The following is a 26,561-nucleotide window of genomic DNA, read 5'->3' as shown; positions in this document are numbered from 1 at the left end:
CTAATATGCATCTATTTATTATTTTCATACATATGTTAAGAAATTATAAGTACTTATTAAGATTAGAAACAATTGGTTTATCTTAAGATACTAATTAGCAAAGACGTTTGACAAAACAGTCATGAGCAGATTGGGTATGTAAGATTAAGCAAAATATAATATAAAAGAAATTTAATAATGGTTTAAAAAAGTGAAAAATGAATAATAATAAGTATCAAATAATAACATTAAAGTACAAAAAATACAATACTTGCATTTTATAATATATATTCAATTGGAAGACTATATTCTTTTTTATTATTTATAAATATATATTATTATACCTTGCTAAACTTTGGCAATATTTTACATTTAAGTACATACTTATATATTAAACAGGCCAAAATAGAATTGATTATGGCATATTTTTTTTAAATTTTGTTTACAGTGATTGATTGCCACATAACAGTATTATAAATTAAAAAAGGTTAATAACTTTTTCAAAATTAATGATAAGGCCTGTAGAATTTAAATTCTTGTAATATTCGGTTGACAGAGTACAATAATTCTTTAATTAAAATAAACTCTACTGATTATTAGTAAACATACATATAAAGGGTCCCCATTACATTTTGGTACTGCAAAATATTTAATATGCAACTAAAAATGTGAAAATTCACATGAATAAAAGTACTTTAGAACAGTTGGTCATGGTGGAAATTGAAATTAAAATATAAAAATGAAAATATTTAATTATTTGTCTTTTCGTCAAAATTATATGACCAGTTTCTAAGTCCGTCTAATATTTTAATCATCAATGGATTACCACCAAGATTTTCCACTTCTTTACGAGCGTCACTATCCAATTGTGTCAATACTTTCCTTGTATGTTCAAATGAACCATAATTATCCAACAACTTTACACAATACTTTTTCACATCAACATTTCTTGTTCGCTGTCGCAAAATATCTAATAGTTTTATGGTTAAGTACAACATTACAGTAATAGTAGTTTTGTATTTCATGTTAAGTAAAAAAATTAAAAATTGGAAGAATGACAATACATATATTAAAAAAAATAATATTATGATTAGTCTTAATTGTATAAAAAGGATACGAATCACTTGTTTGTCTTCAGGGCGAGTATGGATTGCATGTATAATAGGGAAACTGAATTTCCCTTCTGTTAAATCTTCACAATAACTCTTATTTTCAGAATACTAAAAAATATTTATGTCTTGATTAATTTATAAAACAATGATAATGATATTTTAATATTAGTATAATTTACTCTAAAAATAATTTTCCAAATGTATATTTTAAAGTCATGGTACACTGTTAACTATTTTTATTTAAACATTAAGAATACATTAATTTTAAGCTTTATGTTTGTAAGAACTATGAACTTAAAGAAAATGTTGAAAACTATAATGCTATAACTAAATATAATGCTAACTATAAAACTATATAATGTTATATACAGCAGGGCACCGCGGAAAAAAAAGTTTAGGAACCGCTGAATTAAATAAACAACTTATGATTCGTGTTTCTCAAGTACATAATAATCAATATAAATCAGAAATAGCATTTTCATAATAAGATTTTAAAAATGAATTATTTTTAATTATTACTGAGTATATCAGTGCATTATGCCATTTTTTCAGTCAAATATTTTTAATTATACACAAAAACAAAACACATTAAATCAATAAAATTGATCAACTTATTATAATAAACATGCAATATTTCTTACTTCTTGCAAACACAAGTTACAATAATCATCTCGAATCTGAAAATACAATCCTAATATTCCAGTAAGTTTGGTGAAGTCGCTAGTATTGTCACTGAATAATTGCATAAGTCTGATAGCAAGCATAAATAAACCACCAGTCTCTTAAACATAAAATATACAATAATATAAGAATACATTTTTATAAGTACCTATAATATTAATATGATATATTTGACATGTTTTAAGCATATCTTTTTTAAATATCTAAGCTCAGTTAACTTTAAATGTCAATTAAGAAAATATGTATACCAAAATACCAACACATATTATAAAATAATTAATATACAAATTTAATTACTTCTAATTGTCATTTTTTTGTATTCATCTTCAGTCGGACATGTATAATTATCTCTCCAATAAATTTCCATTCCTTGACCTCGGTGAAGTTCTAACACTTGTTCAGTGTATACAGTGGTAGCCTAAAATTAAATTAATACAATTTATAAACTATTACTATCTATTCTAAAGTCAATAATATGAATAACATGTACCATTGGATGTCCTAAGCTCAGAGTTCGTTCTAATGCAACAAATGACATATAATTTGCAGCATTGATTGTACTAGCAACACCATAGATTGAATGTGCTACAGGTATTCCACGTCTTAAGACTGAATTATCTTGAATATCATCAGTTCTAAAATACCAAACATAAATAAATATTAATTATGTTTAATAACTAATAATTATCATAACTTATTAATAATGTTAATGTACTTAAGTATTTCATCAACTCGAAATACAGAAAATTAAGGAATAAAAAAAAAACAAAATGAATAGTAAATAAGATTAATTTTGATGCACATATTTTTAATAATGTTTCAATGATTCAATTAAGAATTGAATAAAAAAATTCCTGTTATAATTTCATGTCTGTTTCAAATTCTTCAGTCATAATAACTAGTAAATAAAAATTAATTATAAATGTAAGTAGCATTAAGATATTTAAAATATATTTACCTATAGCTTAACAGAAAATTTTCTCTTAATATTCATTTAACTATGATAAATTAATAACTATAATTATATAACTTTAAATAAGACCAAATTATATTCTTTGGTCAAGATAATTAATAAGTTACACTGATTCATATTATTATAACAATTTATTACATAATAGACAATCTATATAATTATACAAAAAAATTTATCGAGTCAATTAAAAAAGTTGTACAACATTTTATGTTATCTAAACATTAATTTATAGAAGTCATGATTTATTTTAAAATATATACCTGAGTAATAATTAATAAATAATAATTATTTGTAAATACTCTTATATAAGATACACATATGCATAATTTATTAAAAAATGTATAAAAGAATATTTATCCGTAACAAGTTCAATGATTAATTATACTATTATACATAAATACAGTATCATATGCAATTAGTTCATTTTTCACTAATTAACAATTTTATTATATTACTTTAAAACTTCATACATTTAAAACTTATTTAATTCATATATTTTAAATTGTAATAAATGGCACGTTATTAAAACATATTTTAATTTTTAACTTAAAATTATACAACAAAATACACAATCATTTGCCTTAGTTTTGATTTTTAGATACCTAATAAACTTAATAATAACACAATAGAGAATTTTATTCACCCATACAAATTTATATTATTTTTAATCACAGTTTTAAACAAAATTTTTCTTCTTAATAAGTGTATACTTACAAGAGACTAGAATTATGCAACATCTGCACTATGTCTCCAATAACAGCCAATTTGTCTGATGGTATTTTCAACCAATAATTAAATGCATGAGCGAGTTTAGCTCTGATTTGTTTGCCAGGCACTTGCATAATATAAGTGAAGGGCTGCAAGAGTTTCTAAAAAAAATTTTAATTAAATCAAAATTGAGACACATAAAATTTAACTTAAAAATTAAAACCTTGTGATTAACATACATTACATTACACACACATACAATTTTATTGTTATAAATCAATTAAATTATACTAAACTTTAGAATCCCAAGTATATAAAACAATATAATAATTAAAATAAATGCATAATTTTTTTTTTTTTTTTTAATGATTTATTAATATATTATTTAAATGTGTATATGTATTATAGTTATTGCAATTTAAAAAAAAATGTAAAGCTAAATTTAAAATCGATTATTAACACAGTTTCTGTAGCCCACACAACACAATGTTTTTTTGTCGTGTTTTTTATTTTATCAACTATAAGAGAGAGTTTATTAGCGTAATCAACCTCATAAATAATATGCAATTACATCAAGTTATAGTTTAAACTTTAAACACGTCCCAATTAAATCTTTAGAAATTGAGCAATTAAGAGTTTGCATAATTACAATTAGGAGTTTGGCGACAAATGCTGGATTCTTAAATGTTTTCTGCTATGAATAAAAATGCGATAACACATATTGTAGCTACTCTAATATAATATTTAAAAAAATATATAAATATAAAAATGTATTTACAATAAATATTGAATCCCACAAATTATAATACGAAATATATTGCGTACAAAACGAGATGAAACGAAGAATATAGCTTCGGTCTTAATAATTAACCTTTTTATGGCAAGAACTAAGAGCAGATCAGCCATATCTTATTTATACAAATATAATTTGTTTGATTAAAGTATTGTAAAATCGGATTTAATTTATAGTAGGTAGAGGCAAAAGTAAACGTAAGTATATATAATTAAATTGATATTCAACTTTGTTTATTAAATGAAATAATTAATAATTTAATAAGTACTACGAAATATTAGTTTCATTTTAATTTATTGAAGTCATTAATACAACGAAAATCATAATGGATACAAATAGTTTGCATACTAAATATTAATATAATATAATACTTAAATGAAGAAAAGATGACTATATTTATTAACTAAAACTATTTTATATAAATTATTATATATTTTCTACGAACTTAGGTAATAGGTTAATAGAAATAAAAATATATGATAATGATAGCAGTATTTTTTTTAGATAAAAAAACATAATTGATGTATTAAGTTCATTATATATATATATATATATATTAGATAGTTTAAACAATTGTTTAAGTCTGATAAATAATTTGAACAAGAACTCAGGAAAAACATCAACCGATAAACCTATTCTCTTTACATTTCATGAAAATTAGAAAAACGTGAAAATTACCAATGATCAAAGCCGCCCGCAGAAATTTTTCTCAGGGGGGCCAGCGAAAAATAATACACTTACCATAAATTCTGTTTTTTATATTACATAGTAAAAAAATTATTTATTTATTTTAATATTGCAAGTGTCACCTTATCAGTTATCAGTCTTCCTTATTGCCCTCCAAAACGCTATATAAAATGCAATAAAGATTAAGTAATATCTTAATTATCGAGGGGGGCAATGATATATTAAAGGTGTATATATAATATACATATAGTACAAAAATTATTAACAACAAACTATTTTTTTTTAAGAATTTCTATATATGTTCTACAAATTAACGTTCAAATTCCAACAATGAATCAAAAACTGTATAGGTTTCTTAATGTTAACATGTCCAATCTATCATGAAACAAATTATCAAGAAACACATTTTATATATAAAAATAATAAAGATAATGATAAATACTTAAATTAACAAACTATATTTTATAAAATATTTGTATTTCGACAAAAATAAGGCTTAAATATTTACGAATTTTGCATGTTTTTTCTTTAACATATTTCAGACCAAATTAAAAATCAAACCACTAACGCATAGAATCAATTACATAATCGAATTTTATTTTTCATATTTTTAGCTATAAATGAATTTTTTTACAAATTAGGACAGTATTAGAAATACGTTTTTGTATTACTAGATTTACCACGAATAGGTGCTTTTTAGGAATACACAAATTTATAAAATTGGACATTATCAATGGTGGATCTTGAATTGATTATTAACTAATATAAATTGTTATGGTAAATTTGAGATAGTTGTTACTATCTCTGCTGTTCATAGGGTGTCGAGCGGCTCACTATTATGAGGTGTGTTAAATTTGTATTCAATGATACATCATTGTGCACGACAAAAAAAGATTCTAAGCAGAGACAATCTGTTAGTCTATATCACTAAGTATATTTTGTGATATGATTTTATCATTTTTTGGTATACATATATTAAAGTAATTTATCTTAATTTTAATATTATACCTAGAAGGTTGATAATTTTTTCCAAAAATATTGCACTTGTTATGTTATAATTTATAAGTATTTAATTATTATAATAATATAAATGTATGCTATATTATATTATATCAACTACTATAAACACTAAATTATATAACATATTTCTATAAATACCGTAAAATAGTAATAATAAATTCATAGTATAAAATAAAGAACATCTTAAAATAAATCAAAAACGTCACTGTGATCAATTAATAAATTTATAATAATATAATATACGTACAATTTTAAGTTCCCATAAATAATATTTTTAAATTATAACGAAATATTTAACATCATCATTTATACCGTTAAAATAATTAATTTCGTTCGAATTGAACGTAAAATGTCAACAAAAAAATAATTGTCTAAAAATAATTCCTGATAAGCTATTTATGAGAAAATTTTTATTAAATTTTCAAAACTAAAATATGAAACAAAAACTTTTTAAGAATTTTTAATTACAAAAAACCTATAGGACTGGCTAGTGTCTATTTTTTGCGATTTTGAATATTGTTGTTAAAATTATAACTTCAAATGTATATAAAAAAATTATATACCTATGTATTTTTAATATTTTTATATAGATAAAAGAATAGCTTTCGAAAATGTTAACCCATTTACAATATTATCTATTTATTATATTTATAAAAAAAATTGAAAATTGTCATACCTATAAACAACTAAAAAATTTAATCATATAATGAAAATGTAAGCTTTTGGTGAAAATTTTTAGTATCTATTGAATTTATTTATGGTTATTCATTTTTAAGTAACACTAAAAATACAAAATCGATTTTGTCAAAAATTAAATTTATGTAAAATTTCTAGGTTTTCCTTTTTTTCCGTTATAAAAAAAAAAAAATTATAGTGAATTTCTTACTTTTTACCATCTCCCCTACTCCTCAAAAAAAGTAGTAACGAAATCCAATTTTTTACTATAAATCACCCCCATTTTTCCAAAACATTTATACTCTCCTAAAAGAGACAGACAGAAAATGTACCACACATCATAGTAAAATAAAAATATTTGTTGCTCTGTATAGAATCTAAAACATAGCACGTTACTTGATTTTTTTTCTCGTCAAAAAAAATCTATGAACCATAAATATGATCCAGCCCAAAAACATATTTATGTTAAAATATGCTTATATTTTTTAATAATTCATTTTAGTTTTTTAGGATTGCAATATTTTTACTACCTATATCATTGAAATATTATATGCTAAGAATCTTTTAAAAGTATAAATAATGTAACTAAATTGATAAAAAAAATATTTTAAGGAACTATGTTCATTTAGGATATTTTTTTTTTTTGCCAATATCTCTAAGTATGTTCGTAATTTAGGAAGGGAGAACGAGCATTAGGAGCAAAGCTATTAAAACATTTAAGAACAATACTGTCAATATTATTTTTTATTTGTAAGTAATAATTGCTATACGATCTTTAAACCTTTGAAAATTTGACCCTATAGTTGGCGTATTAAAGACTTATTTATTTAAAAAACATAATATATGAATGACGTTTACAATTTCCTTTTGGAATTATAATCAAAACAAAATCTAAAGTTTGAAAATTGTAAGTAGTTTAGAATAACTTACATAAGTACTATATTTCAAAAAACAATCATAAATATAAAAAACAGCCACAGCGGCTGCTTAAATTTCACTAAGTTATGTATATAATTTACAAATAAAAGCCGGCCAATATAATGTTTAGGCTTATCGCGTTATTATATATGTCTTACATAACCAATTGCCTATCAACACTATATTATACCTCATATGTTATAAAGGTTGATTTTTCTCTTTTAATAATAGTAATACTTATTAATTTTACAAATGCCGTATAATAGCTGATATTCGTCTAAACCAGTGCCCAGTGGTAATTATGTAAATTCACTTAACAGTACGTTCTGTACACTGAACAAAACCAAATCTAGTACTGCCCTTCACCACCTGGCACCTCTGAATATGTATTATACAGCTATTAATCAATAAAACGGACCAGAAAGTTATCTGGTACATATAGAATATATAATATATATATGTAAATATTGTTATTAATATTTTCCTATTAAATATTTTAGTAAATTTTAACGGGATGAATTGATTAAATAATTGTTACTCTTTTTTGATTTTGTATCGACTACAAACATTGAAAACAATAACTTTTTTTAATTAGTATAATATATACATTATAGATAATTAAAATGCAGTATTTAATTTTATATTAACAATATGTTTATTTTTAATTACTGTATTACTATATTATGTAGGGTACGTAGGTATTCGACGTTGTCGAGGAAGATTTTTCGTTGTTATGCAATAGTTCTCAATGCCAGATATCTTACATATTTAAATGTATTTTTCAAGGTAAACATCCCGATGCATTGTAACATACCTACTATAAAAACTCCGCACATTTAATTGGTTATAATTAATAATCAAATACAAATAAATACCTTGGTATTAATTATATAATATGAAATTGTTTGAATTTCTACGTGAGGTATTAATAATTGATTTATACAAAAACCCGTGTAATACCTAGTATACCTAGAGTCAGTGTCGTAACTAGAATTTTTGAATGGGGGGGGGGGGGGATTTAGGTATATATCAGAGATGATATAGCAAAAATAAAAAAGGTCGTTCAAAATATGTTAACTGAATAATAAAATGAAAATCAATGGGGGTTTGAGCCCCCTAACCCTCCCTACAGCTACGGCTTTGCCTAGAGTTTGTTTTATAATTTATTCGTGCATTTTAAGAAGAAACATTATACAACTTATTAAGCATCAATATTTAAAAAAACGAAAATGAATTAAATATTTCGAAAAAAATTTTTTTTTTAATTACGAATATATTTTATAAGCATAAATTAACAATAATTTAGATAACTTTAAAAAATATAATGCTAAATTCCTCTACTGAGTTATAATTTAAATAATTGACCATGAGTATAATATCTATGATCAAATTCACGTAGTGTTAAATACCTACGTTTATAAATATAAAGTTTAAATAAATATTATTTATTTTAAAATGTTTTTATTATTTTAATATTTTCCAGTTAGTGCGTATTTGTAAAATGAAAAATGATTAGTAACAACTTTCCAAAATTTCTATGACCAGACATGAGTCGCAACGATCGTTCAAATAATTCAACGAAAATCTCAATGAACAAATTACAAAGACAATTTGAACACTCATATTAAATATGTTTATAACGTATCGTCGACAGGCGATGGAAATAAAAAATAATAATAGAATAATTTAAATAATTTATACGAAAAAATTATATTTGATATAATATGCAACTCGGTCCAGTCGTTCAACAACACAACAGTCGACAAAAATCATAAACAAGCAACGATGGACAGATATTAATGCGATAGGTATGCATAAAATGTTTAAACTCACTTCATCAGTCTCTTTTTCTCCGGACGTACTAAACATATTTTCCATCCTAAGATATATTGTGCAATTCACTGATGAGACGAGAATAAAAGACTAGAGTTGAATGTTGAACAATAGCGTCGGGTGGTTTGAACTTATAATAATTATGAAATGTATATAGTTACTACATAGTTATTACTGATTACTGTTGAACGCTAAAATCCATCAATCGATAGCGGTTATCTCCCGTGCGTCCGATAAGAATAAAAAATGTATAATATGGAAACGAATAGCACCGACGATGTCCTCATGGAATAATTCGTAAGTGCTGATAACGAGCACGTGTAACTATGTAAGTTATCATGAATTCGTGAAGTTAATAATTACAGCTACGAAGTACGAGTGCTACGCTACGACTGTAGTACTGTACAAGTGTAAACTGTGAAGTCGTTCTTGGTCGTTTACATCCTACAGGTTTTGGAATTTTGGACGTTTCGATTCACTTTGTATACTGAATACTCATATGTAGTGCATTTGTACTTGTTGTTTCGTTGATTAATTTAATCTGGACGATTATTATTCCTATGCCCTTACATTGTTGGTCTCAGCCTGTCTCTAGTGTGCACATTTCAATGGTGTTTTGAATAGGTATTTAGATTTTACACAGACAGACGATACTAGTATATTATTTAAAAACGTCATCGACCATGGGTTCAGAGATACCACATCATCTAACACTTGTTATGGTTCACTCGTTGACGATAGATGGTGGCGATCCGAAATTTAAAAATGACATTCTACAACATTTACTAGGTATGTGTGGTTTCCTTAAGGTTTTTGACAAAAATCGATCTAAGAGTTTTAATTAATTTCTCTTCTAGTAATGACAGCTGATAAACACAAAGAAAACAAAGTGATCAATGATAATATTGATGAATTACTGAAAGGTCTATTCAACATTCTGGACACTGATATCACCAATGCCAAAGCGGCATGTTTGTGTTTGGTCAATATTTCGTCAAAAGAAAATGGTCTGAATAAAATAATGTCCTTTTTAAATAGTAACATCAATTCAAATAACTCGGTATATTTTGGTTCAAAAAAAAACTTGTTTATAGATTTTAATTTGAATGTATTATTAGGGAATCATATCAAAAATAATAAGATATATTGACCAAAAAACACCCGAGATTGCAAATGCAGTACTGATGCTGTTATGCAATCTGACCCGTGACAAAAATCATGCCATTCAAGTGTATGAAGCATTCGGAGATCAAATCACAATATTAGAATCATTTATGAAGTTATTCGTCACTCGAGATATAGAACATGAAACAAATTATGATTATATTTCATATTTATTATCCAATTTATGTCAGTTACATGAAGTAAGAATGTAAGTAGGTATCTGGTGTTAAATAAATGTATTCAAATTATATTTTTTATTAACTTGTTTATAGGTGGTTAATGAATAGTGATAATTTTCAAAAATTACTTCCATTTTTAAACTTGAATAATTCGCTTCGAAGAGCTGGTGTCATCATGACTTTAAAAAACTGTTGCTTTGAATTAGGTAACTTCTTATTAATTAATTGTATGTTATATTATGTTATTCAACTTAAATAATTTATCTTGTATTTGCTTAGATAAGCATGAATGGTTATTAAGTGAAGATCTAGATTTGCTACCTCGTCTTCTTTTACCATTAGCTGGCCCTGAGCAGTTTGATGAAGAAGATAATGAAAAACTACCATTGGATTTACAATATCTACCCGATGATAAAGAACGTGAACCAGATTCAGATTTACGCTTAGCACTCTTACAAGCTTTGACTCAGGTTAATTATTACAATAAACAAATGTGAAACCATAAGAAACTTAAATATTTAACTGGTTATTGACATAATTATGTTTAAAGTTGAGTGCTAAAAGAAATTGCCGAGAAATAATCAGAAATCAAGGAACCTATCTCATTTTAAGGGAATTACACAAATGGGAACCTAATATGGAACTGAAATTAGTATGTGAAAATCTAGTGGACATTTTAATCAAGTCAGTATTTTTAATTGCTTGTTCTCTTAAATCTAATAGACAACCATTTAATCATTTAGTATTATAACAAGCTATCTCTTGTTTGTTATTAGCAAGGTTTGGATTTGAAGGCAATATAATCAATAAAAAAATCATTTAAAATGTGAAAAAGGCATTTAGTTTATATAAAAAGCAATTGAGAAACATACTACAAAATTTAATATACTAACTAGTATTAAAAAAAAAATTCACTACCATATACTTAGATTAGCTATTTTCAGTAAAACGTTGACGGTTTGGGCTCAAAATATTTTTGTACATAGAAAATTATCTTTCTATGTCCACCAAAGTTATTGGGGCATATTTTATCATAAATAATTATCTAAATTAAGTTTATTACTTATTAAATCGTCATCACTTGTTATTTCTCCATTCTAAATAATTTTAAACATAACATTGACAATGCACTGTCTTCACATCTCATCGATTTGTACTGTAGGCAAAAAAAAAAGCAAAAATTAATTTATAAGTTAAAAAAGCAAAAAAGACATAAGTAAAAAAAGCAAAAAAAAATACATTCACCGTCTTAGATATTAAACGAAACACATTTTTATATAAAAATTATTTTCTATTATAATTATTAAAAAAAGGCTTTTGCCTTCAAATCCAAACCCCAGTTATTAGTATTACATTAGACTTAATTTAAATTATAATCATTAAACTAGTGTGACTATCAAATAAACAACAATTAAAATAAATACATAACACTAATTCAATTTTACATATTATTCTTTATTAATAATTTTAAACATTTATTGAGTAAGGAATAAATTTAAATATGCTTTATTAATATAGGAATATAACATTGTACTTTTCAATAATTAAAAAATGAGAAAATAAGTTACTTTGAATTCAATAATAAAACGATTTTGTACAAAAAACCATTCTAAATAGAGATCTATTATTAGCCTATATAATTAAGTATATTTTTAATTATTTATTGATATAATATTTATTATTTATGTTGCTATTATAATAATGTATTTAACAATTTATTATTAATATGAGTGGTTGAATTAATTTTTCTAAAAAACTGCATTTAATGTATTATTAATTACTATAATAATATATATATTTATATCATGTTATATCTACTATTAACTTTTGAGTAGGGTTTACAATTTTTAATGGATATTAAAAGTACATGTGTACATAGATTTTGTTAACCATGTATTTGAAATTAAAAACCCGTGTATTCAAACATTTTAAACCCACGTTTTTACTCCTGTATTTTTTAATGTGTACAAGGATTTTTATGTATCAATCACGTGTTAATATAACTATAGGGATTTTGCTTTATTATGCGTGTATCTAGAAAATACAAAATTTAATCTATAATGTACAAAATATGTGTGATGAAGACGATTTAAATGATTTTTCATATGCCAGTGAAAGTATAGGATCATTTGGTCGACACTTAAAATGTATACATACTCATATTAGAATTTAAAACACATTATGTTGTTAGATTGTTATTTATTTAAAATTTAATTAAAATTAATTTATAGTTCTTACCAAATTTGTATTAATATATTATGCTTTTTAAAGTATCTGTGCTATTAATACATGTTTATTTCTAAATACCTGAAAATTTGTGTATTATTAAATACACAAGTTATTATATGTGTTTTATAATTACATGTGTATCTGTACATTAATCCATGTATTTAAGTACACATGAAAAATTAAGCACTACTTTTGAGTTATTTCCAATTTAAAGTTGAATGGTATGTTTAGATTTGTACTATAATTAGGCAATAACTTAACTTTAATCTAAATATTCATGAAAATGTTGATGTGTATAATAAGTAATAATATAGTCATTAATAAAAAGAATTACTACAAAATAATAAAATTTGTTAAGTAAATAATTTGGATACATTTTTAACTACAAAGCAATTTTAAAAAAATTCTGAATTTTCAAAATTTAAACCCTAAGTAATTTAATTGTGACTATGCATTTTTTATATTTTTTATTTTCTGAAAGACTAACTTATAAGAAACCTTACATTAAATTAATATTTACTTATTAATTTTTTTTTTTCTAGGACTGAAGATGAAATAGGAACTGATAATTTCCACGACTTAGATGTACCAGAAGATTTAATAGACAAATTTAAGAAAATGGATGAAGCTTATTTAAGTTAACATTAATTCCAACATAATTTCAATATTGTATGTTAATGTTTGTAATTTTTTGAATGGATGTGTTTGGTTGTATATGCAATAAATAACATAATATTTCTTATTTTATTTTTAAGTTATTCATTACATTAATAACAACATTTCACAATATTTTTTAATAATTAGATTCATAATTTAAATATATTAATTTCCAATTTTCTGTAATATAATAAAAAAAAAATTAACTTAACTGAGAAATTTTTAAAGAATGACAAAAAAATATTGTTTTTCAACCCTAAGCACATAAGTAACTATCAAAAGAAAATCAAACTATGGAGATTTTCATGGTTCAAATAAATATAGAGAAAACATAATATCACTAAATTCAGTGAGAAAAAAATGAAAAATCATTGAAAATAAATAAAACTTTATTCGTATAGTTTATTATCAATAGGTACATTGCTTACAAGTTTTTCTTGTTTATTAAAACATAATAACAATCTATAAAAGTTAAGTAATTTCGGTAACAAAGAATTTACTTAAACAGAATGAAAAATGAGTTAACACCTACTAGTCAATTGTGCAAGATAGAATTTAAAGTTCTTAGGGCAGTATATTTTTTAGTCATCTGATACACATAATATTTTGATTTATTACTTATCTCATTAGTTTTATTAAAAAATTCTGTGATGATAAATAGTTTTTCTTAACTTATCATTCCTCGACTAATACATTAAATACTTTAATATTTCTTTTCATTATTTATTTAATAATTAGATATCCCATGGGTTATATAGGTTAACATTTTTTTATAATTATCCAATAGATAGATGAAACTGAAATGAGATTTAGTTTAGTTAAGTCAGCAGTAAATCTATAATGTGGTTGCTTGTGTACATAGGAGGTATGATGGGTTGTAATAAAAAATAAAAAATTGATTCCTTATGGAAAATGATTCATCATCTAATCTTAAAAACCTAACACGGAAGGAAACAAAAGCTAATAAATCGAGAGTATCAAAAGTTCTATTTTCTATTAATAAGTTGGATGATAAATACGATAAGGCTACAAAGAAATGAAGAAAATTAAGTAGATAATGTTTAGTTCGTGATAAAGAAAAAAATACTTTGTCAGTTTGTACCTGTCAAGTGAAACATATAATATATATTACGGAAATAGATACTATGATTAAAGATAAAAGTAAATGTGTTATATAAAAATGTATAAGCTCTTAAAAAATATATGTGGAGTCACAACCAACTTTTTTTTTTTATTTCAGTAATAAGGACCTACAAGGAAACTTGTATAATTCTTAGTCTCAAACCAAGCAAAAAAATGTTATTGACATTTATAAAAAAAATTCAAATGTCTACAAATAGCTTGAAGTGTTTGAAAACTATAGCTAAAATTTACTAATTTTATCGTCTGATGAAAATTTCAAGTATTCGTTATTGAATTACACCACAACACATATACGATTTAACGTGATAATTCTCGCTTTTTCTTATTTTTATTTTGATATTTTTTCTTGGTTATTTTGTAAATGCCTATAATTCATACACTTTAAAACCCTCTAAATAACAATATTTTTACGACTCACCCGAGGTGTTGTATACCGATACAACACGATCTGTTATACTTATTACTTTACACTGAGTATAAAAAAAAAACGTCGGTTTCACAACAAATGTTCCTCGATACTAACGCGCCAGGTGGCGATTTTTACTGAGATCAGGGGTTCACAATACAAAATAAAAAAAACACGTATGTAATATTAAATTTCCCGCCGTGGTTAGATGATAGTTTAGGAAACCATAACAAAAAATCACCACCTGGCGCGTTAGTATCGAGGGACATTTGTTGTGAAACGGACTATATAATGCTACTATACTAGAGCCATTCAAAGAACGCTACTGGGCGGCGCCCAAAATTCGTCCGATTTCGCGCATTCCCACCACTATATAAACCCTCCCGAACGCTGGCCACCAACCCCGCTACCGACGCTATCACTATTATATAGCGAATGGGGGAATTTACGGCGGCAAAAGATGGTAGAGTGGGAGAAATTTGGGCACGAATCTGCGGAGCTCGCTCATTTGAATGCGCGAACGAGTAGCGTTCTTTGAGTAAGTATTCCTAGTCCTAAATCCTAATGGCTAGTATACATGGATCATGGATCGATGGATCAGCTAATGACTAATGACCAGCAGTGAGGATTGCGCGAGGCAGACTATCGCCTGCCTATTACTTGGCATTCAAATCTTTTGCTCTAGCGTGGTTGCAATTAGTTATACCAAAAAATAATTTAACAATAAAATTTATTACTGTGATGGCGCTAAATATTTGTACAACACCAACAGTTTTGGAACAAAATTTTTTTTTTTAGAATAGTTTTTATTTATTTATATTTTATTTTATAATATTATTGTGTACCGTACTATTGACAATTTTACAACTGTTATACGTAATGTTTAAGTCTACGCGGTTTACAGTATTTGAATGAAAAAATCCAACTTTTTGATAACACACGGTCTTGGCAACACTAACAACTCATCTCGCGCGTTGGTCGTTGTTATAGTAGTTGATAATAAAAGATATCTTTAACTATTAATCGTTATTATTCGATCACGTTGTTAATTAATCACTTTTAATTTATTGTTGTACGCTGATTTTCGTGACACCATTTTCACCTGCTCATGTACAGTGGACAAATTGCATTTACACGTCTTCTAAACGTCGCCGCCGACTATTCATCTACAGGAGATTTACTGAAACGCGTGACCCATCATTAACAGGCATCAAAATCTCGATTCCTAAGATGCAGACTGAAGGTGAAAGCTCGACAGCAAATGACCAAACAGAGACTGGCGCCAAAATGTCTAAAGGTCAGTTAGGTACACTTTATGTTACTCTAAACCAGGGAAATAATCCTACAATAAATCATGTTTTTTTCTCAGTAATTTTTTTTTTTTTGTTTATCTGCATTTACCTTGGCATTTTGTGAAACTTAAAGAGCACTGATTACAATCAAAACTCAAATAAATTTTTGCCTCACAATTAATAGTTTTACATTATCGAAAATTTTTGTTTCATGATAAGATACAATATACTACATAAGTGACTTATAACAACTAATATTTCTAATAGATATATTCTATCCTAAAATGTTTTAATTTCATATTTATGTTCTTAATTGATAATATTTTGTTTACTTATTTTCTTAACTTAATACCTAGTTATCGCTATTATTTTAAAAATCAACATCATGATGGTTTTATGACAAATATAATGTAACCATTGAAATCCAAAAACCTAACTTTGGATCTTATTAGTATCGTTTTAATATGTTCAGTAAATCTAAAATATAAATTTAACTGAAATATCTAAATATAAGTTTAGGTATTGAAATTTTATAAAGCAAATTATCATACAATATTATTATTTATTTCATAGATAAAAACAAACAGTCTGTAGAGTATGATGTGGAAAGTATAATTTTCCATGAAGTTATAAACGGTTCGTTGGTTTACCTTATAAAATGGACAGATTGTGGTATGGACGAATGTACATGGGAACCAGAAAAAAATTTGAAGCATTGCAAGAAAATATTGTCGGAGTACAAAACAACCAAACGTTTGTTATAATAAAAAAAAAAGAGGAACAACAATACACCATCCAATTAAAAGATTTACATTTTTTTTTTATTTTAAGACAGTTAAGAATCATGTACCTATTACATTATATCTACATTGATTTAAGGTTACTGCCAGTTGTATTATTTAACATAGTACTTTAAATAAATATTGATGTGCAAAATATAAAGTGTATTATATAATTTATTCTGGGTTGAGTGTTGCATTGATTAGGTATTTAAAATTATTGTACAGAAATTTAAATATCTACCTTTATGATTCTTATTCTTACCTTTATGAATCATATTTTGATACTTAATGAAATGTTTTTTCCTAATTTTTCCTTGATTTTGATTGCATGTATACTGTATAAACACGAAGTTAATGGAAATCTGAGAACTAAAGAACAGCAAAAAACTTAGCTATTTAAATATCTATCTAAATTTTTGTTAAATATACAACCTCATATGTGAGTTATACTTAATATCATCAATCAATAGAACATTTTATTACAACTTAAAATAGTATAATATAAGTAATTTTAAATAAAGTTTAGTTATACTAAACGGATATAGTACTCAATTTATCTAATAGATTAGTCTGTAATCTTAGTATAAGGTAAAACTCTTGTCCGTTTTCCTATAAGTTATTTTGTTTATGAATTAAAATTTTTAAAGCCACTGGACAAATTTTTTCAGAGACCCCAATATAAAATAAGAAAGTTTTTTGTACTACCTAATAAGTATTTAATTGAAAAAATTTGTCTAGCTTTGCTGAAGCAAATTTTTATACCATATCTAAATTGAGTGACTGCAAGATACTATTTTTTATGCTAATATCACGAATAGTTAAATTTTCTTGTGTATTGCTTGTTTTGAATTTGTTTTTAATCCATCGTGGTTTGAAAATGCTCTTTGATAGAACAGCTTGTACTTTATGTACCTAGTTGGTAGTTAAATAAATCTCTAAAGTAGTATGTAAAATGAGGGACATACGAAATGATAACTTTTCATCAAATAATTTTTAATTATCAAGAATATCTATACTCTGAAAATTAATTCTTGATCACTTGATGTAAAATACCCACTAAATTAAATTAATTCATTTGTTTTAAAACTATCTACATTTTTCTCACGAGTAGGAATATAATTTTTTATGCTTCTTCAAATACTTTCTTTGTCATTTACATTAATTCGAGTACATAGTTCTATTGTATATATATATATACAGTGAAACCTTCACTAACTGACACCTCCTAATAGCGGACACCTCCCAATAGTGGACGTTTTTTGGGGAACAGAGACATTTTCACTACCTTTCAATAGGAAAACCTTCGAATAACGGACATTATTTTATTAAGGAATTTTTAAAATAATGGTAAATCCCTAATCATTATTTGAAAATATGTATTCACATACGTATGCACTCTCGTAATAATGTAAAATTACGATAACAAACTCATTATGGGGTGATACGATTACGACAAATTCGGTTATCGGTGAAGCGGTTATGTGTTATAACAAAAGTATGTCAGTGACGGTTTTCGACGCGATGATTACGTTAAAACAAAAGCGGTTGTAGCTTCGCGAAAAAGTTAACATTTTAAATTACCGTAAAAATAACGGAAACGTAGGAATTCGTGCACTCACAGAATTGTAAAAATATACTTTAAATAATAATATGTAATTAATAATAATTTGTAAAAATATAAAAATGTAATAATTTACAATAAATAATAAGTAATAAGTGACTAATAACATTATATGTATGTACATACATAGTACATTATTATACAAATATATTTCAAAAATGTATCCTCTCTGAATAACGGACAAAATGTTGGTGACCAAGAGTTTTCGCTATTCAGAGGTTTCACTGTATATATAGGTATATTATACATAAAAGAATGATCAGAAATGTATGTATAGGCTTAAATACTTTTTTTCTAGTTCTAAACCAAATTTACAAATATTTATTTATTCAAAATTCTGAATTTTTCATTGCCCTTCAATGTAGTATTATTCATACCATCGATAACTTTTTTTCTTGTCGCACTGGATGTCTTAATGAACTAATTTAAATTTGAATGATCGTTTCTTGAAAATTTTTAATCAACAAAAAACAATAATTTTTTCCATAACATATTATAGTTTTAATACCGCCGTGGACCACGTTTCATCATTTAATAAAAATGTTGTCGAATACAACATTATATAAAGTTTTAGAAGGCTAGTATTGGGTTTCTCAGTAGTAATCGTCGGAAAAAACAACACGTTGCTCGGTTTGATTATCTAATAATAAAGTAAAAGTAAACTGTAGCGCTATCTAACGGCAAACATGTTAGAGCTATCGGAGGTTGTTGACGTGTGCAATGAACATCTGATATACTTTTTCAACGGTAGATGCTGCTACTGTCAACCTTTACTTGAGTGCAGGACAACCGAGTGCCACACATCCGTAATATTACGGTTTATTTAATATGGGGAGAGAGTGCAACTTCAGTAAAACGTTAAGATGCATTAAAATGTTTAATCTAAAATATACATATTTATATACTAATTAGATATAGTGGTCTTATATTAGGATGGTCAGATTCAATTTTAAGAAATCCGGAACACCAAAATAATTATAAATTATTACACATCATTTTTTCCTTCGCCTTTTCAGTAGGTATGATAAACCTGTGTTCTAAGAATTTATACAATTAGACATTATACGCTAATGGTTAATTAAGACGTAATCATAAAAAAATATTAAAATTAATCAATTAGATGAAATATCTTAATCTATTTAACAACTTTCAAATATACAAATCTATATTAATCTAGGTAGATTTTACGCACGTGAATTTTTTGTAATATTAACATTGATGAATCAATTCTAATGTACAAGGTATAGAACGAAAACTTTGATTGTGAATTTCTGTACGATACACAAAAATAGCTTTGCGGGCGGTTGACAAAAAATAATTTTCAGTAGGTTGGAACCGAACCAGAAATATTATTGGAAATCTTACCAGACTGAACTGACGATCATGTAGCCAACTTATGTTTTTGGGTTTTGACTGTTTTGAAATGATCATTTTAGTCCGATTGCCCACCATGGCAAGTGCCAAGTTATACACTGTACTTGGAAATCGTCAGTAGGTTTAAGTTTTTTAATAAACGCGAAATCACTTTGCCATTTCTGACTAAAATGACAGTCTTTATAGTGGCAGTCATTACGTAAAAAAATGAACTAAATAAATTCACGACACTATAAAGTATAAATACGCAAAAAACATAGGTAGATTTCACGCTCTCATACAATCAATATTGTCGGCATATAAATGCATACTGATTTTTCAGATTTCTGGGACTACTGTCATTACTCATTACTAACTGAAATAGAAATTATAAATACGATAAACTAATAAGCTATTCATTGTATTTAAAATACATATTATTATTTTTCGTAATCGCAATTCTTGAAATTCAAAAATCATAATATGGTTTTTCCCAACAATAAATGTAATCAGAAGTTAAAGGCAGTAGGTTGACTAAATGTAAAAAGCGTTCATTGTTCATTATAATATTAATTATTAAAATAGTTTAAATATTTTAATAATTTAATTTCTGTTTTTAATTTTTGAGTTAATACCGGTTTACCGTAGAACGGATTGAATAGTTGGGTATTTTCTATATAGGTACAGATATATAATACCTTAACTATAATTTGAATATTTTTTATATTTATTAGATTCAGTATAGTTTTTTTTATGCAGTGTTCTATCATTGATTCAAATTTAACACATACCTATATTCCATTGACGATTGATTTACTCAGTAACGAAGTACATATAAATACAACACCTATACCCTATAGGTACCATATCATAGCGGTTACATCATTTATAAATTATAACATTTATTATTTATAAACATTAATTTTGTATAACAGTAAAATTAATTGGCATAATTAATAAGTGAGTAGTGAGTATATTTTATAATTATACACAATAACCGGCATTAATGAAAAAAAAACATTTTAAAATGTGTCCATCTTTGGTACAGAAAATTATGGCCACATTCTAAATGGTAGATATTTCCTCTTCAATATTAATCATGAAGAATAAAGATATTCTTTATTCTTCGTGGTATTAATGTATGATAGCGAATTTCTCTGTTACTCTTTAAAAAAAATCTACTGATTCTAATGATATCTATTTATTCGTTTAAAACGCATTTAAATGTAGGTAGTAATTGCTATTGGCTAATAATGACTTTACCTACTATAAACACTCATAAATCATAATAAATATTTGTCAACACTTATCATGATCTAAATGTTTACTCCAACGATTCTAACAAATAATGGTTGACATATAATGTTGTAAACTCTTGTCTACACTCTGTATGCTATATGCAATATAGCAATAATCTTAGAATAGTACCTATGGTAAGTAAGAATATTGTGAATTGTGAATAGACACGGCCACACAGAAAGAATTCGCAGTGTGGACAGTTTTTAAACGATCTAACTCCTACCGTGTCCCGCTGTCTAATGTCTATGCAGTTAGATAGTATGACAGTAGAGTATAGGTCCGAGCATCATCGTAAAGAACTTCTGTTATTTAAGTCTGTAAAAAATTTCGTTTGATTTAATCATTTAATTAAGTATAGAATAAGTAATAAACATAAAAATACATACCTACTAATTTATTTACGAATAATCTGAGTTGTGAAGGCATTCATGAAAATGATAATAATTAATAATTCAATATTTTATAAATTAAAAAAAAAAAAAAAACAATTATATTATTAAAAAAAATTATGTAATAATCAAACATTTTAAAAGATCTTTATTGGTAATATGAATTATTTCGATAAATACAGCAATTTTGACTTTCAATAATTTAATTCTTGTCTGTTAGTTAAGTAGTATAGTTACATAAAAAAAAATATTTGCAAATAGCGAAGTGCAAAGTACAGTTATAATTTTATTTATTGATAAATAACATTAGTAAAATACATAATAAATAGTCAATCAAATTTTGACCATTTTGACTAGGTAATATCTAAAATGTACCTATTAAATAAAAATTAACAGATGATTTTTTTATATAAAATATGTATTTTTCCAATCAATATAGTTTTATTTTTTCATTTTTTTAAATAGATTTATTATTATTTTTTAACACCTAGGTATACTTACGTTGTTTAAACAGTTACATAAATACATATAAGTGTATAAAAGATACTTAGCAGACAGCTCACAACTGACTAATAATAATCTAATTGAAAATTGAAATATTATAAAAGTTACATCGAGGAAACATAAAATATAGACAGACACGTAACCCAGTATTATAATATAGCAATAAAATTTCCTATATTTTAAAAATTTATAGGTACCTTCTAATTATTACCTATCTATTAATCTAAATTGAATGAGTCAAAATAGTATAAATAATAATACAAATACAATTGATTCAACTATCAGCATTTTTTATTTATTCCAATACAATATATAATAATAATAAATTTCTTTAGAATATAAAAAGTACAAAACCTTATATTTAAAATAAAACAAAAATAGTTATTTTTATAACTAGATAAATAATTTAAATTTTATGTACACATTTCAACAATACAAACATTAAAAAAAAAAAGTAATTTACTATCTTCTCTTTATATACATAAATATCCCCTTGTTATGTATAATATAGAATCTCATTTCTGATCAGCCGTTATCTTTCAAGGAAAACGAATATCGAATTAAAATAATCATATTATTACATATCTAATATATTTATAAAAAATATGTATATTATATTTTTAATCCTAATTTTAAAAACAATATGTTTTTAAACTGTATATTATATTATAAATTATATTGCACTCAAAATACTTAACAATTATCACGTTAAATCAAAATATGCGTAAAGAGCCACTTATTATTCAATATTGTAGACTACCATATACTGTATAAAAATAACATTATAGCATTAAATGTCTAATAAAATATAATATAGCTTAGAAAATATTTATAATATAAATAATACATGCATATTATTTTTACGCACAGAGTAGAGCATTATTCGAATACATTTGTATTCAAAGAATCATCTAAATAAAATTGAATACATATTTTGAAATTATTCGAATAAGTTATTTGAATAGTTTTTAAATAAAATTAAGCAGGTATTCGATTAAAAACAATATTTTGTTTATATAATTTTTCGAATAATTTCTTATTTGAATACATGTTTATTTAGATAAAAATTTGCCCAACTCCGTTTACAGAACAAACTGCTACTTGTTAGACGTGTGCGAGCGCTTGTTCAACTATGTTCTAACTGTTAAATAATATTATACCTAATAATAAACATTAAACAATAAATAATAATAAAGACTATGACGAAGCTTTGAAACGTTGTCGTTACTCTATAGTGGCGTACACGAAGAGGTAAAGCCAGTAAAGGGGTGTATGTCAACACCGTTATTAAAATGGATGGTGGATGACTATGAAGTTGATGAATTGACCGATTGATTATTTCACTTTATATATATTCTATATAACACACATATCGACAAACCATTTCCCGATCATACGCATAAAATTGGTTTGGATTTACCAATTTCTTACTTTTTATACAGGTTTTAATATTACATTTCTAAATTATCTGTTTCCTAAATTATAATTTGAATTCATGACCCACACACTCGTCTTTTCTGTAAAATATAATGGTTAATAACGGTTAATACTATATTATGGCGGTATATTGATATGGAAAGGTCACGAACATTTTTTTATTCACAGTAAATCCTAGTAAAATAAAAATGCATGTTACAGGAAATAACGCTACAATCTATAGGTATACAATCACTTTTAGATTCGTATATTATGATTTATGCATACTGCACAGTACAAGTCTTAGTGAACTGAGCTACTTGTGATATTATTTTATCTTGTAAATTACACTTTTTATTTTGAACGTGGAACAAAGTTATATATATCATTTTTTTCAATAGCTGTATAATTAATACAAGTAGGTGGCGAATGGTAATAACGTCTTGAAAATTTCGACAATTCCCTCTCCCCCTTCAGATAAACGAGCGTACGCCACTTTAATCTACTCGGTCCGCGATTACCTTCATATTAGTAAGCTCGATTTGACAATAACAGACAATAAATAATCGAATATAAAATTTAAACTCAGCCCTATAATGTTTACCAATAAAATGTAATAAACTCGATATATTATTTAATCTAGGAATAATAAAAGTAACGTATCCATTATCTTACTGTGGACAATATTAATTATCAACAAAAATATCATTTAACATTTAGACAAGTCAATTCATTTTTTATTGGAATTCTGAAACGATATTTCAGTGATTTTTATATAATAATTATTGTTACAATACTCATAAAGTTATAAGTCATAATTTTCGTCGATTTAAAAATAAAATATATATGTTAAATGAAATAACTTTTGAGGAATAATGTGAATCGCCTCTTCGCAGTGTCCTCTGCAGGGCTCTGTGTATTGCTAAACGGACAAACGGATTTCAAAAATAGAATATCATACTATGACTTATAAGGGTACGACTACACCAAAAACAACACGTGAGAAGATCTGCGCTTTTGTTTTTCTATTCGAGCCGAGTTCACGTAATATATTAATAGCATTTATCTGAAAAACATCGGGTCAAGTTTACAGTATTCACTTGAGCCGACAACCGCCCATCACGGGTGGAGGGGGAGCGTATCGTCACGGATAGTAGCCCAACGAGTTTTCAATGCCCGACTTGAAGAACGACGACAGGACGTCATCGCCGACGCCATCGTGCACGGAGTGTCGCCTGGCGGCTGGCTTGTCTGTGCGGCAGGAGCTGTCGCGCGTGGCCGCCGTACTGGACACGGCAACCGGCCATGTGCACCGCTTCGGAGCTGTACGACCTGGCCGCGGCTGCAGACGACGCGGCGGCGCGTCGACGGCCGTCCGGCGCGGGCGCGCAGTCCGGGGCGGCGTGGTTTTGCCTGCCGCCGCAGCCGCGACTTCCGCGGTCCCGCCGCGGCGTTGGCCGCGAACAGCGCGTAATCGATGGCGAAAGTTGTCCGAACCGCTGGAACCGGATCGGCGGTGATGGTGTTTGGCGCCGCGCGACGGTTGCGGCCGGCGTTGGTGCACCGCGGACGACGACGAGTACACGGTGGCCGCGGACAGCGACGACGACGGCGACGATGACGAACCGGCGGTCGCGGGCAATTCGACGGCGGTGGTGCCCGGACAGGCCCGGCGGGTCATCTGCAGGTACTCGATGCTCTTGGACGGTTCGATGCCGCATTTGTCGCCGGCAGCGGCTGCGGCCGACGATTCGTCACCGGCCATGCTGTCGTCGTGTCGTCGCTGCAACAGCATGAGCAGCTCGTTCTTCTTCCACGCGGTGCCCGGCGAGTCGGCGCGCGACACGACTCGGACGCCGCGAACCCGCGGCTTGAGCTCGTCGAATATTGCGCGGGCGTCGCGGCTTGCCGCAGTAACACTTATCGCTGTCGCGCAGCTGTCCGAGTCGCAGCTGCACGACACCAGCGACGCCGTCGGTTCCGCCGCGCCGTCGCCGCAGATCTGCACCGTCGCGATCTGCCGCGTCGCCCGCCTACACTCCGGAACAGCTGAAGAACCCGGACGCCGATGCAGGCGACAACGCCTCGGACGCCGTACGTTCCTCGACCGCCGCCGCCGCCGCACGCGCTGACGTCTTCTGTGAGCTGCGGCGGCGGCGTCGAACATTACGAAACGGTACATCAGGCGGTCAACTGTTCGAACAACACGAGCGACGCATGCGAATCACATTGTCCGGCTACTGCGGCACGACGGCGTGGCTGGCGTCGCAATGCGGCTTGCGATCGAACCTTCGCGGTGTCGTATTACCCGCGGCAACCACCTGCTGCGTCGACAGCTCCGCCTGCGGCGTCGAGTCGTAACAATCACGCCACGGCGTGAGCTGTGCTATTACCTGTTTGTTACGACCTTCAGCGCTCGGCCGATGACAATCATCTTGCAGCCGCGCGTAATCATCGGCACGTCCATCATGCCAGTGGCCGAACCTTCCTGCTCGGGCCACTGGGTTCATCGTCGCCGTCGTATCCGCGGCGCACCACTCGTCGTCGTCTGTTCGACCTGGCACCTCGCGCGCCATACGCTACCACGATCGGCCAGCGATTCGGGCGATCCACGCACATTCGCGACAACGCCGCGGCGGACCGCGAAATCGCGCGGCGGCGGCTGTTCGCTCCGCCACCCCGTTCGCATGAACGACACCGTCGACGCACCCGCCGTCGATCTCCAGCAACCAGCGTACTCAAGCATTA

At 27.9% G+C, this 26,561-nt stretch overlaps 4 protein-coding genes across 4 annotated transcripts in view; 2 read left to right on the top strand and 2 right to left on the bottom strand.

The window, feature by feature from the left end:
- Window positions 1–328: 328 nt before the first annotated feature.
- Window positions 329–9,570, bottom strand: LOC112591483 (geranylgeranyl pyrophosphate synthase). Its single transcript, XM_025335334.1, has 7 exons — window positions 9,380–9,570; window positions 3,460–3,614; window positions 2,263–2,407; window positions 2,070–2,190; window positions 1,733–1,872; window positions 1,097–1,199; window positions 329–949 (listed from the first exon to the last, which is right to left on the bottom strand). Exons 1-7 carry the CDS (start codon window positions 9,422–9,424, stop codon window positions 729–731), a joined length of 930 nt encoding a protein of 309 aa, XP_025191119.1. The 5' UTR covers window positions 9,425–9,570; the 3' UTR covers window positions 329–728.
- A 141-nt stretch (window positions 9,571–9,711) lies between these two features.
- LOC112591475 (protein HGH1 homolog) lies at window positions 9,712–13,624 on the top strand. The gene is made up of 7 exons (XM_025335323.1): window positions 9,712–10,168; window positions 10,237–10,439; window positions 10,498–10,751; window positions 10,816–10,928; window positions 11,002–11,192; window positions 11,273–11,406; window positions 13,494–13,624. The coding sequence occupies exons 1-7, from the start codon at window positions 10,063–10,065 to the stop codon at window positions 13,591–13,593; spliced, it is 1,101 nt and encodes a 366-aa protein (XP_025191108.1). The 5' UTR covers window positions 9,712–10,062; the 3' UTR covers window positions 13,594–13,624.
- Window positions 13,625–15,615: 1,991 nt separating this feature from the next.
- LOC112591493 (heterochromatin protein 1) lies at window positions 15,616–17,374 on the top strand. The gene is made up of 3 exons (XM_025335342.1): window positions 15,616–15,695; window positions 16,274–16,454; window positions 17,023–17,374. The coding sequence occupies exons 2-3, from the start codon at window positions 16,388–16,390 to the stop codon at window positions 17,211–17,213; spliced, it is 258 nt and encodes an 85-aa protein (XP_025191127.1). The 5' UTR covers window positions 15,616–15,695; window positions 16,274–16,387; the 3' UTR covers window positions 17,214–17,374.
- Window positions 17,375–23,396: 6,022 nt separating this feature from the next.
- Window positions 23,397–26,561, bottom strand: part of LOC112594799 — a 27,848-nt gene continuing 24,683 nt past the window's right edge. The window contains 7 exon segments of the mRNA XM_025339805.1: window positions 23,397–25,063; window positions 25,065–25,244; window positions 25,246–25,293; window positions 25,295–25,699; window positions 25,701–25,746; window positions 25,749–25,813; window positions 25,815–25,967. Coding sequence (XP_025195590.1) covers window positions 24,958–25,063; window positions 25,065–25,244; window positions 25,246–25,293; window positions 25,295–25,699; window positions 25,701–25,746; window positions 25,749–25,813; window positions 25,815–25,967 — 1,003 coding nt within the window. The 3' untranslated portion in view covers window positions 23,397–24,957.

This window comes from Melanaphis sacchari, unplaced genomic scaffold (genome assembly GCF_002803265.2).
Source record: "Melanaphis sacchari strain LSU unplaced genomic scaffold, SCAv2.0 Contig0_pilon_pilon, whole genome shotgun sequence".
NCBI lineage: Eukaryota > Metazoa > Arthropoda > Insecta > Hemiptera > Aphididae > Melanaphis > Melanaphis sacchari.
Note: the sequence above shows the minus strand (reverse complement) of the source record. Positions and strands in the feature narration are given on the sequence as shown.